The 13,479-nt window shown below is 43.2% G+C and overlaps 1 protein-coding gene across 1 annotated transcript in view; it reads right to left on the bottom strand.

Moving 5' to 3' along the window:
• The window catches only part of KATNAL2 (katanin p60 subunit A-like 2), a 26,233-nt gene that overhangs the window by 1,170 nt on the left and 11,584 nt on the right, over positions 1–13,479 (bottom strand). Inside the window, exons 10-13 of the mRNA XM_009894760.1 lie at positions 11,762–11,772; positions 11,567–11,658; positions 9,596–9,706; positions 365–527 (exon numbers count right to left, since the gene is read on the bottom strand). Coding sequence (XP_009893062.1) covers positions 365–527; positions 9,596–9,706; positions 11,567–11,658; positions 11,762–11,772 — 377 coding nt within the window. The remainder of the gene's footprint in view (positions 1–364; positions 528–9,595; positions 9,707–11,566; positions 11,659–11,761; positions 11,773–13,479) is intronic.

The following is a 13,479-nucleotide window of genomic DNA, read 5'->3' as shown; positions in this document are numbered from 1 at the left end:
CTCCCAGCCTGGTGAGAAGAGTGATAAAATATACTGTTGCTGGAAGTCTCCCTGTATTTAAGGCTGAAAAATTGGCCCAACAGAGAGGATCAGAATACACCATTTTGCGAGCAGAGCTGTGCAAAACCAGTGATTCCCACAGCCAGCTGAAACGCTCGGCCCCGTGTCTCACTGGTCCGCCTTTGGCTGGAGGCTCTAACTGGACTGAGGTCCTTCTCCCAGATCTGTAACAGAGGTGCTGTCCCAACCCTCTGGACCTCTTTGCCACCGCTGTGCACGAGGTATGTCACTCTTGCTTTACCGTTCCCACCAGAAGGACCTCGAGCACCCAGCGGGCATTGTCCCTGCCGCAGTGCTGCCTCACCTGGCCCAGCAAGCTGTAGTCCAGATCCGTTCTCAGCTCCACTCCTCCACTGTTGCTCCGAGGGGGCAGCCAGTGCTGGATCATCACTCGCCGTGCCTCTTTACTTGGGAGGTCAACCAAAATCCTCTTCTCCAACCGGCGCAGCATGGCAGAGTCTAACTCCCTGCAAGCAAAGGAGGAGAGGAATCTCAGTGTGTCTCGTTGCGGAGATACGACGTTGACAGTAAGCTCCTCACTCCAGGGACTGACATTTTTCGCCCCACCTGTAATTGTGTCAACCTAATTTAAAAAAAAAAAAAAAAAAGGATTAATTATCCAGTGTAATCCTGTTCGGTGTGTTAGCGATACACTGGCTTGTGACAATGAGGCTTAACAATAACAATCAGAAGTTGTAGTTATCTTCCCTGGCTCTGGTACTCATCTGCTGCGTGTCTCATCAGTAACAACCTCTCCCTTTCTCCCTTTGCTATTAAGGAGACACTACAAATTGTCTGTCTGGGGCACTGTCAGGACTAATTAATAGCTACTTTGTAAAGGATGCTTAGTAGGTATAAAACACAGACTGAAGGTCTCGGATGCAAGGGCCATGTTTATGGCAGAACAAGACGTCAATCTGAGACTGCTCCTGCAATACAAATTATAAATAATACAGCCACAAAGGAATATATCCTTATGAAAAGGATAATGTGAAGGATGCATAGGCTGGATAAATGTGTCAGTGAGCCAAAAACCCACAATGCTGTCAACTTCAATACTGATAAAGATGTTTTGCCTAAAAAAGAAAAAAAAAAGAAAAAGGAAAAATACAAAATCTTAGGACTACTCTTCATTTTTATTTGATTGTGATGCACAAAAGAAGCTTGAAAGAAAAATTAATGTTTATTTCTGTTCCTTTTTCAGTGCATTCCACCACCAGCAACAGTCCTTCTTGCCAGTGCCACAGAGTCTATCGAGTGTCAGGAGTTCGCCTGGCATGCCAGCTCCTCTTGCACACGCCTCAAAGGATCCAGTTTAATCTAGTTTTTTCCTAAGTGCTTTTCAGTTGTTTGAATCAAATGGTAACACAACCAAACAACTGAATACAAATTCCTACTCCTGTCCATCCCTTACCACTTTTGTAATGCGGACGGTCTACAAGTACCCCCATCATCCACACAATTTTCAAGAAGAAATAGCTGCTACAAAATATTTACTCACTCATAAGTCTCCAGTGCCTTCCAGGAGCTGCACTGAGCTATTATTACCCTTCCAAGTGCTGTACCGATCATTCCCTACTGGCTCCATTCAGTCACAGATTTGTTATTTCAGTTTAAAATATAATTCGGTCCTCATACCTGCCAAGAAACTCTCATCATAGGGAAACTCACTTCATTGTGTCTTGTGCAGACAGAAGAACAGGAGCCCTGTTGGCTGAGCAGAAGGAGCCCACCGTTGGAGGACTGCTCCTGCAATCTGGCTCTGTAGGTACACTTAAATAAAACCGCCTCTACTTCTCTCGATTCCCTGAGTGAAATCCTTTGCCAGCAAAGTCAACATTCAAGCAACGCTTCTCACATGAAACTCCTCTTTAGTTTACAGGCAGCTCAAAGCCAGCTCAAGACAGATTTGTAGCACACCAACAGAGCTTATTTCTGTCACCTTTGGTGACTTGTCCTTATTTTTTAATAGCAGATGTTTCCTACTGGCACAGCACGTGATAAAGAAAACCAAAAAATGGGCTCCCAAATCTCCATATGGGTGCCTGTTGAGGTTTTCCACAGACCTCAGCATGCCTGTCTCAGGGGGAGCAGAAGCACCTCTTTCCCCAGAAAGGACCTCTGTTTGGGAGAGCTGTTCCACGTGCAGTGAGCCAAGTGAAGATTAAAAAACCAGATCAATAGGAACTCAGAGGACAACAGGAATTCACTCAGATCCATCCCAGTAATTCTAATCAAGGCCTCAGAAGTAAATACCAGAGTTTGCTAATCAATGGCTGTTAGTACATTGATGTTATTATTGATATTTTTAGGCTGTTTAAGACACTGTCCAACATTCAGTGCAACACCCCTCGCTCAGGGTCCCACCTAAAATGGACGAAGAACTGTGTTAGTCCCCGCTCTCCTTCCAAATGTATTTTTCAGCTCAACTTCTCCTCAGAATTGATTTGCTTGGCTGGGAATAATTACTCTCTGGCTGACCAACCCCTTGGCTATTATTTACCCATATTACCATCCTCTGAGTAAGCAGGGCAAGTGTTCTCAGGGTTTTAGAGGTGCCCACACTAGTACTCTAAAACACCCTTGCAGGCAAAGGACAACCACAGCCAAAATCTCTGCAAATACTCTACAAATCCTCTAAATGTTGACATTTTCCATCACTCCTCCTGCTTCAGAGCACTCCTGGGCTGTCCCCCAGGATCACAGTTTCATGAGGTCCCTAGCCACGTTCTGTAAATAAGTCCCCTGATACACACAACTTGCTCTATTTATCCAGAAAGGTCACAGTGACCCTGCGTGTTGCCTAAAGAGGCAAATAATGACGTAATATTTTGTTATCATCTAAAGCGTTTAGGTTGTTTGCTAAATTGTTTTGTTAGTGATCAAATGCAAGGTTAAGTGATTAACCAGAATGGAATAATAAGCACTGAGCCAACCAAAATATTCTCTGAAACGATATCCAATAAAAGTATTAAGAAATGCTCGTGAAAAGATACCCAAAGCTGTACAGGACCTACAGAAGCAGGTGACTTTTCAGAGCTCCCCCAGGTTGACATCATGAGGCATCATGCTGTGTTATCACTCCCGAATTTCATAAAGACAAACAAGACAAATACCTATTCTCAACTCCAGAAGGGAGAAGGGTAACAAATGCATTTTAGGCAGAAATTAAGAGACCTCAACAACTCCAGAGGTGAACCCCAAAACAGCAACAAAGGCTGACTGTTCCAGAATTAATCCCTGCCTAGTGCGACCACCACCGCAGTGCTCTGGAGGAAAAGGCACCAAGAATGATCGAGCTACTCATCCTTCCCACCTCCAGTCCTTCCACACAGACAGCCTGGGCAGAGCCCCCACAAGCTGAGGGCTTGTCCTCACTCCATGCCTTCTCCTGCTCCTTTTAGGGCTTCCCCACACCGCCCCCCTCCACTTTCCTTCCTTGCTCTCCTCCTGTTGGAAAGGGCTCACTACAGGCTAATCCCAGGTCTGCTTTGGGTTTCTCTGAGCAACCTGATCCGGTTGAAGATGTCCCTGCTCATGGCAGGGGGGTTGGACTAGATGGCCTTTAAAGGTCCCTTCACGCCCAAACCATTCTAGGATTCCCCCACTCTGAGGGTGGGGAGGCAACAGCAAGCAGCACTGCGACGGAGGTCAAATTAACTACAGTAATACATTAGGAAACATATCACTGTGTGGTTACGGATCACTTTACTTCTTCCCTAATCAGGCCTTTATTTTATTTAATTATGTTGAATCATTTCAATGAGTAATTCATCAATAGGAAATGCCTTGCTCTTGAGTAGTGGGACGCGAGGCTGGGCAGCAAGCACTGGCTGAAGAAGAAGATCAATAGCTGCAGTGCAGCTTAGGACAGCGTAAAGAGCTTTGTTTGGGCTTCTTTTCATTCATCTAAAAGCAGCTTGGTATTAATTTTTTTTTCATGATCAATAAAGATCTAAGTTAAACAAATCTCTTGGAATCCAGCTTAATGCCAAATGTTTGCAAGAACACAGGGCTGTGCTGCGAAGCCACAACCTCGGCCGGTAGCACTCCGGATTTTGAAACTTCGCTATGAAATATCCCTATGCAGCTGCAGTCCTGGGGTCTTACAGTAGGGCTGAATGTCACCTAAAACACATAAAAATAATCTGCAAACATATAGTTGAGATTTTAAAGGGGGTTAAAACCCTGCTGACCTCTCTGGAAGCAGACACTCCCAAATTCCTCAAGGCTGTGAACCTCAACAATATAAAAGGCTTACGGCTTTCCATCCCCCTAAAACACCTTTCTAAGCATACACTCAGCCACACCTTAAAGCATATTCTGTGCAGCAGCCACATTTCTGCCAGATAACCTCGTCACTATCCATAGGTTGGATTTGCTCAGGAGAGGGCAAAACCCAGCCTGCCCATGAGAGATGTTGAGAAAGTCCAAAATGAAATTGGTATAAAACTTTCAAAAGCGGGAGCTGGCTTCTCCCAGTGGCTCAGCTGCCACCCTCATACCAACAGAGATTGCCAGCTTCATGTGGGAGCAGTTCCCCCAAAAGAGAAATCTTGTATTTTTGGATTTACCTTCAAAAAACAACAGAGCCATTTTCGATGTCTCAAAGAAGCAAATTTTGCAGAAATTAGCACTTTAGAATTGCAAAACTATCCAAAATCAAATGCGTAAAACACTCAAAACTGTATTCTGTAATTTTTGCGTGACTTCCCAGAAAGAGTTTATCGGTTGTGTAAGGCAGAGCCGCGGTAACAAGACACACACAGGAATCTCTTTCCGCAGCATCATACAAAGAGAGGTCAGCCTCATGCTTACCTTAGCACACCTCCAAGGTGCCGACACCCAGCACCAGCCACGCAGTGACCTTCCGAGCAGTTGCTGTCTCTGAACTCCCCCTCAGTGGGTTTCAAATACCCAATTTTTCCTTTCAAACCACCATGCAGAAGTAGAAAGACACGGATCCTCTAAAGACGCCTGATCCTTTTTCACACCGCCATGCTGCAGCATTACATGAGCGGCTTAGCTACTCACAGGATAATTTAAGAGACCGCAGAAAGGTGCAATGCATTGCTCAGTTTCTCTTTCTAAAAGGGTCACGAAGCTACAGTAACATAAACATTTATAGTGTATTACTAATGAATCATAAAGAGACAAATGGGTTATTAATGTATTAATTTTCAAACTTAAATGCTCACACGTACCGTTAGCCATTTATTTTTCAGCATTTTCTTACACAACTGGAACATAATTAAATCAAGTTCTGTTCACTTCCTTTCATGTAGATACTGTAACACAAAATGGGATGGATTTTGTACTGATTTAAATTCATGAGTTCGTCCAAGGCATAAATCCCCCAAACCAACACACAGGCTCCGCTATTATGGCTATAAAAGCCAGTGATGTCTTTGTACTCACACTGTTGGACCAGCCTAACTTGTACATCTAATTTCTACTTAAATTTTAGGTGCCCACACAGCCATTCTCCTAAAGAGCCTGAAAGCCCTGGGCAGGCCATGCAGGGAGGCAGATGAAAGCCTCTGAATATGTTGCCACTTTGACACTTGAATTTCAGCAGGTAAGATGTCTGCCTGGTGGCTTGCAGAAGCATCCTTCCTTGACTGTATGGGAAACACAAGGGTTTGCATTAGGAAAGAAAATGTAGAGGGAAAGACAGGCTTGTCAAAGGAGGCGGACCGGACCTCTTCCCATAAGGGACAGAAATTCCAGGGTTTACATCAGCGAGGAGGAACTGAGTAATTCTCAAGTGACATTTTAGGTATTTATTTTAATTTGTATCATTTTCATGAGGGATCGTGAAAGGTAACACACCGCCTGTTTTTATGCAGCAACTGTGCCTCTATGCCTAACTTAGAAGGCCACTCCCCTCGGGCTTTCGTACATTCACAAGAGAGAAATACTTCAAATTACTCTCACGTGCCCAGATGAGGTCCCTGCTTTGAATTACTGCATCACAGAACGGCTGAGGTTGGAAGGCACCTCCTGGAGATCATTTAGTCCAAACTTCTGCTCAAATTAGGGTCAGCCAGAGCAGGTTGCTCAGGGCCACGTCCAGTCAGGTTTTGAGCATCTGCAAGGATGGAGACTCTACAACCTCCCTGAGCAACCTGTGCCAGTGTTTGATCAGCCACACTTGAGCTTTCATGAAATTCCCGTGGGATCACTCCTACAGCCTGTTGAGGTCTCTCTGAATGGCAGCACAACCCCCTGGTCTATCAACTGCTCCTCCCAGTTTTGTATCACTTGCAGACTTGCTGAGGGTGCACTCTGTTCCATCATCCAAGTCATCAACGATGATGTTAAACAGCACTGACCCCTGTGGGTTCCCTGAATTGCCGCATCTGTTGTTTCATAGAATTGTAGAATAGTTTGGGTTGGAAAGGAAACTTTAAAGGCCATCTAGTCCAACACCCCCCTGCAATAAGCAGGGACATCTTCAACTAGATCAGGTTGCTCGGAGCCCCGTCCAACCTGACCTGGAATGTTTCCAGGGATGGGGCATCAACCACCTCTCTGGGCAACCTGGGCCAGGGTCTCACCACCCTCACTGTAAAAAATTTCTTCCTTCTATCTAGTCTGAATCTCCCTTCTTTTAGTTTAAAACCATCACCCCTTGTCCTGTCACTACAGGCCCTACTAAAAATTCCCTCTCCAGCTTTCTTGTAGTCCCTTTAGGGACTAAAAGGCTGCTATAAGGTCTCCCCGGAGCCTTCTCTTCTCCAGGCTGAACCCCCCCAACTCTCCCAGCCTGTCCTCCCAGCAGAGGTTCTCCAGCCCTCAGAGCATCTCCGTGCCCTCCTCTGGCCCCGCTCCAACAGCTCCGTGTCCTTCTGCTGGTGGGACCCCCCGAGCTGGAGGCAGCACTGCAGGGGGGTCTCCCCAGAGGGCTCCAGAGGGGCACAATCCCTCCCCTCGCCCTGCTGGCCACGCTGCTGGGTGGTGCCAGTGGCTTTCTGGGCTGCCAGTGCGCACTGCCAGCTCACGTTCAGTTTTTCATCCACCAATACCCCCAAGTCCTTTTTCTCAGGGCTGCTCTCAATCCTTTCATCCCCCAGCCTGTAATAATACCAGGGGTTGCCCCAATCCAGGTGCAGGTTCCTTGTTGAACTTCATGAGGTTCACACATGCACACTTCTCAAGCTTGTCCAGGTCGCTCTGGATGGCATCCTGTCCCTGAGGTGTGCCAATTGCACCACTTAGATTGGTGTCATCTGCTGTTGATAGTCTCAGCACTGGAAACATGCCTTAGGTGCCAAAATTATGTGATGTGAACACTGCCCACAAAATTCATGGAAAATGATGGACTAGGGTAAAACACCCAATTTTTCTTCATGTGGGAAATACTATACGGCAGAGCTGTCCACAGAGCCATGGAGACCTGGGGACTCACATCCTTCTGCATCTCTGAAGGACTTGGGCTTCTCAGCACCAACATGTTTTGAAATGGGCCAGGCTTACAGGCAACGTGGGACTGATTGAAAATATTACCTTTGGGCCTCAATTCTGAGGCACTAACATCACTTCTGTTGTTTAATTCTCTTTGCCTGTTCCCTTGGCCTTCCAGCCAGGCCTGGCAAAAAAGGGGTCAGCTGAGGAGAAGAAAAAAGTGTTACCACAAACTTTGCAAGAGAGCATTAGGTGGTGCATCATGACCGAGAAGTGCATTTGCACATTATACAAAATAAAATATGCACTGGGAGTTGATGCTTTTTCACACGTACTCAAAAGCAAGCAGCTGTGGATACACAGAGCGTGTCCTTCAGACTCGGACACTCCCTACAGCCAGCAGCAGCCTGCTGATCACAGCCCAAAGTCCTCTGGTCACAGAGACAAGCTTTTCCAACACATCTCCTTTCACAACCTCATGAGAACCAGCCATAAATCACTAGTTGTGAAAAACAACAACCTAGGAATGAAGTCTGTGGTTCTGTGGGTGCAGAGCCCTCACTTGCTTCCAGCCATTTCTGGATGCCCTGCTCTGCAGCTGTCTCACTGTGGAGCTGGGCGAGTGTCACATCAACGAACAACGCGCCTTTCAGTCAAATTTCAAGTACCACTGCTTGAAATGCTGCCGAGCCTCTTCTCGCACAAGGCCATTCCTGTGAACACCAGCCACCAGGCTCCAGCAAATGTTTCCCAAACCATGGTTTGAAGCTCCTTGGAAACAGAACCACTGTCTTCTCCTGTTCAGACTCCTAGCTCAACCATCTCTACATGTAAAAGGTGAATAGGCCCACTTAGGTCTGCGTGCCTTTAGAGGAATGGATACCAAGAAGGACCTCAGTGTTGTGATGATCAGCACGCTGCAAAAACATTAGCCAGGCAGTCTTCCCCCAGCAGACGCTTTATATTTCTCTGCTTCCTGTATACTTCACAGAAAGGAAGAAAAAAACCCTTCTCATGCCTAACTCATCTTTTTTGTAGACATCTGCCTCCAAAACTGTCCCTCACCGAACAGATAATTTCCATAGTTTACTTTGCTGAGGTTCCCCTCTCTGCTTTCAATGCACAGTTTTTTCAGCAGAAAAGGATGTTCTACTGAAGATTTCATGGGTTGGTAGCCCAGGGACAGAGGGAATCTTGGGGTAGGCAAAAATCCACAGACTAGTTCCAGACCTATGAAAACTAACTTCAAAAACAAGCCCGTCATCAATGTGCTTCAATTCCCTGTACAGATGTTGGCTTCTACTCTGCAAAATTATTAGTGAGCTACAAATTAGACTGTTAAAAATAGCCGTGCTTAACCAACAGCCGTTGCTTTCCCCATTTACCATTTGCAACCACTTGATAATGTCTGGTATGAAAGAAGAAGATATACTCCACTAGTTCAGATGAGTCATCAAGCCAGATCAACGTGCTGGCTCTGACAGTGGCTGTGGGAGACGCTATTCAAGGAGAGCACATGAGCTGGCCATTTTCTGCTATCTGTTGGACTCCCCCCACCACCCCCAGTTGTTACACCACAAATGTCACCTCTGTCACCCATCCTCTCCTGTCTGTCTCGTTCTCAATACATGCCCTGCCCGTTTTGAGAACCAACACGATGAAGTGCCCTAGTTCCCCTCTTAAACCTTTTATTCTTCTGTTCTAAATTACGTTAAAGAAACTGAACAATTTTGTCCCTCAACTTTTAAAAGTCAAATTTGATACCAATAAAATCCAACATTCCTATTTATGGAGTATCCTTCTAAGCACTAGATGTTTTAAGCACCTTACCGTTCCAGGCTGAAACCCTTCTTAGCTTAAACATAGTAAATAACTTGCCTATAAAGTCAAATACTCCATTTTAAATATTAGCAGCTGGTAGCACCAGCATATGTTGACTTTATTATGGATTATTCTCATGTGGCACAAATAGCAAGAATTGTAGAGTTTAAAAGTAAAAGCTCCAAATTAATCTTTAAATGCTTTAACCAAATATCAAGGCTTTTTCTTCAAAAGTGTAAATAAAATCTTTATCCGTGCTTAGAAGCTCATGCAAATGTATTCAACATGTACTCTCTGGATCTCTTACCATTGCAGATTGGAAGCTGCTAAAACAAATACAAGATCATCAGATCGGGCCAAGCCATCCATCTGCACCAGTAATTCTGTTTTCATCCGCCGACTTCCTTCATGTTCGCCACTACCAAGATTCAGAGAAATATTATTTGCCCAGTGCATTAAAGTAATCATCTTTATTTATACAGTGTCATTCACAGCAACTGAGCCCTTGTCACAGTTTTCCCCCAGTTCAAAGCATGATTAAGCTCCATTAGCTAACATCTAAGCATTAAAATCAAGCTTTCTAATGATGACTTAAACGGACTCTTCAGTGCATTAAAGTGTGGAGAATTCAATACTGCTGAATCCAAAGAAAGTATTTATTTTTATTTTTTTCTTCATATTAATGTCCACACAGTGCTGATGTTTACTGGAAAACAGCTAAGGCTTTGGCTGATTGATTTATATGACAGAATTTTTATAATGTGATAGTTGCCATTAAATAACTAACACACCTACCTATTCAGGGCAACTACTGGCATTTTTCTGTGAGTGAATGTTAAGAGGCCCCAAGAAGATACACCTACTCCTGAATTCAGTATTTTGCAAAATATTCTATCAAAAGCAAACAGAAAAATATGCTGTACTGAAACAAATTTAAAAATGGGTCAGCGACCACACAGAAAGGCTCCTTCCACAAAAAGAGAAGCGGAACTTAAGCAAAGAGCTAAGAATTCTGGCCCTGATGCAGGTAACCAATTTTGCAGGAAACCAGTTTGAACTCTTGGTCGCAGATGTGGAATTCTTGGAAACTCCTGGATCAAACCCAGAGAAAACATCAGGGCCTTAGACGGTAAGAGCTACAATTCAGGTTTAATGGCTTATTTCTGCAAAGGCATCCACACATCAGTATCAAGTTCATATTTAATAAGAATATGTAAAAATAACTACATAATCTTGAATAAAAATCCTTATTAAAATATATGATCAAGACCTTTTAAAAATATATACAAAGGCAAAATTTGGCCCATAATCTATAGCTATTAACTAACAATTATTACAAGTTGTATCTTTATGATATGCCATATTCTATTTACAAACCTTTGTGAGCATATAATTTACAGTACATAAAATCCACTGTAATGGGCTCCTAATGATTATCACGGTATTCTTATATTTCTCCTGCTTCTTCCCCATCCCTAACCTCTACAATCTGTTTTTTGCCTACAAACTGTCTACACCATGGATGACAATAATAGCATCCTCCCATTCCTGCATCTGGAAGTCCTGACAATGCCACAAAAATTTGTCCCGTTAATGAAAATGCCATTCCACCACGTACACTCCATCTGACCCTGCTACCCCTAAGACTGTCCAAAGCGTCACACTTCTTACTCGCCTCTAACAAATCTTCTCTTATTCCCCCCCCGCCCCAGCCTTTATTTCCACTTCAAATCCCTTATTTTAAAGTACTGCACCACTAAGTTAGACATTCTTGCACCTCCCTCCTTCTCACAGTCTTGCTGGACCCACACTCCCTTGCTAATCTTCACACAACCTGTCTTTCATGCTTGCTTCTCTACTGATCTCATCTACTGCAAATGAAACAACCACCACATCTCACTCGTTAAATCCCCCCAGTGTACGCAACGCTTCCATGAAGCAGTACTTTCGGAGCTGATTCTGACAATAATACACTGCGTGGCTCCTGAAGTTGACAACAGAACAGAAGAAAAAATACTTAATAAAAATTCGTGAAAATTACCGTTATCACTCAAAGCAATTATACCGTCAATAAAATCTGAAAGACAAGAATTTTAGGGGCCCAGGCATGCTCCTGTTGAAGTTTATAGTGTAGCCTCAGGCTTTAGTTTAGCGAAGATTTGTTTCTAACATAGGATTAAACATCGGTCAGCACCTGAACGCACACACTAGTGAAAAGGTGCAGTAAAAGGAGGACAAATATTCTCCTAAAGCCATAGGAAGTGGTCTCATCAGTTACCCAGAAATAGTGCCTCTTTGACTCATAACTGACTCCAGCTCATCCAAGAAAATTGTGGAAGGAGCATGATACCGGGCAAGCTCAAATAATACCTGTTTAGAGAGAAGAGTAAACATGACAGACAAGATTAACAAGAACATTAACACAAAAAGGCATGAAGGGCCACTGGCACACAAGATAAATAACAGTACCCACATTCCAAACTCCTAGGACAAAAAGAGATATCTGCTGGGAAAAAGCTCTGGGTAGGCTGAGGGTCCCTGAATCCTCTCAAATTCGGAAAGGTTTGTAAAGGAGATATAAAGAACACAGGATTGTAATCCTGTCTTTATATATAAAACTTTCTGGCTAAATCCTAACAGAGTACCCTGCGAATAATGGGATAGAAGAAAATGATCCATCAGAGGATTTTGGGAACTCCTAAATTTTTATCAGAGATTAAACATCCATCTTTTGTTGTTGCTCCATTTGTAGTTTTTTAAATAAGGATTTGAGGAAAAAAAATTAAAAATCAGCTGAACCATAATGAAAGAAAACGGACTGATTCTCTTGATAAGAATCAAGCAATTCTTTTGTTTTTCCTGGTGAAAAAAAACCCATAAACTGCTTGAACAATCAAGATTAAAAAATGGAATATTAAGCTGACACACAAAATCTGAGTCTGCCCTTTTGAGAAAGAAGTTTCATCTATTTTTCTGTAAACATGGAGAGGTTTATATTAGCAGTAAAAACATTGTCAGTTATTCCTGAGTGAAGGGTTCTTTGAGTTTTTAAAGAAATATCGCTAACAATACATATTAATTATGCTATATTAATCTAGCTTTTTTTATCTGACCACTTAAAAAATCAAATTTAAAAAGAAATACATTGTTTCCTATGCTTTGGATACGAAGTACAGGATTTAAATTATTTGCCCAGAGTCACAAGTAGTCCATGACCAGTCTACAATTTTACTACAAATCTAAAATATAAAATCACACCAATACAGCTGAGAACTGAGGAAAAGGCGATGAGCAAACATTCCTCCAAGTGACCATAAAACCCACATATACATCACAGAACTTGAGAAAGCTCCTGCACCAGCCTCATGTCATTTTAGGATATAAATTCACACAATACTTTTCTTAGAGCTGTCCCAATTCACAATCTTATTTCATTTCTGGTTTCTGCCAAAAACTCAACTAAGGGTGAAATGCCACAAATTCAGTATCATTGCAAATGCTGCAGCATGTTCACAAAAACCCTTTTGGATAGTGATGTCAAAAAACAGGCTGTCCCATCCTTGCTCCTGCCAGAAGGGAAACTTCTAGGAAGCTACTGAGACAGATGTCAAGAGGATCGATAACATAGGAGATGAATGTCAGAAGAAAAATATGCCATTTTAAAGGACAAAGGACACATGAAGAATAATTATGTGTTGCGGACATTGCCTAAATTTCAAGGGAGATTAACAATGCTTGTACTGCCATTTGCCGAGTGCAATCTGTTACAATTACTCATTTTCAAGAGCTCTGTATCTATCTGAAGTGTAGCCTAGGAGATGAGCGTAAAGAAAAGCTAAGATCTTGCAAATTTCCTATGCTGAAATGGTGGACGTTATGGAGAGATTAGGGTGGGCATCTTAGGGCAAAGATGTGGCACCTGAATCCCTGAATTTTTTACACCACAGTAGAGCCATGCATGCCACTTCCTAGTCTATATGAAAAAATACATCTACCACCAAACTACCTTCCTTAAAACAACTTTACATCTGTTTGACAGTAAGATCTTTGTGACAAGGGAATTCTTTGCCAATCCAGTGCCCTGAAGTCTAAGAACAGTAGGGAATTTGGGAAACTAAATAACATTTTGTAGGGAGCCTATGAGCTGAGCCTTGCAGAAAGGATGTGAAGTGCTTTGAAGGGGTCACTAAG

The sequence above is a fragment of the Charadrius vociferus genome, unplaced genomic scaffold (assembly GCF_000708025.1).
Source record: "Charadrius vociferus isolate BGI_N301 unplaced genomic scaffold, ASM70802v2 scaffold151, whole genome shotgun sequence".
Taxonomy (NCBI): Eukaryota; Metazoa; Chordata; class Aves; order Charadriiformes; family Charadriidae; genus Charadrius; species Charadrius vociferus.
Note: the sequence above shows the minus strand (reverse complement) of the source record. Positions and strands in the feature narration are given on the sequence as shown.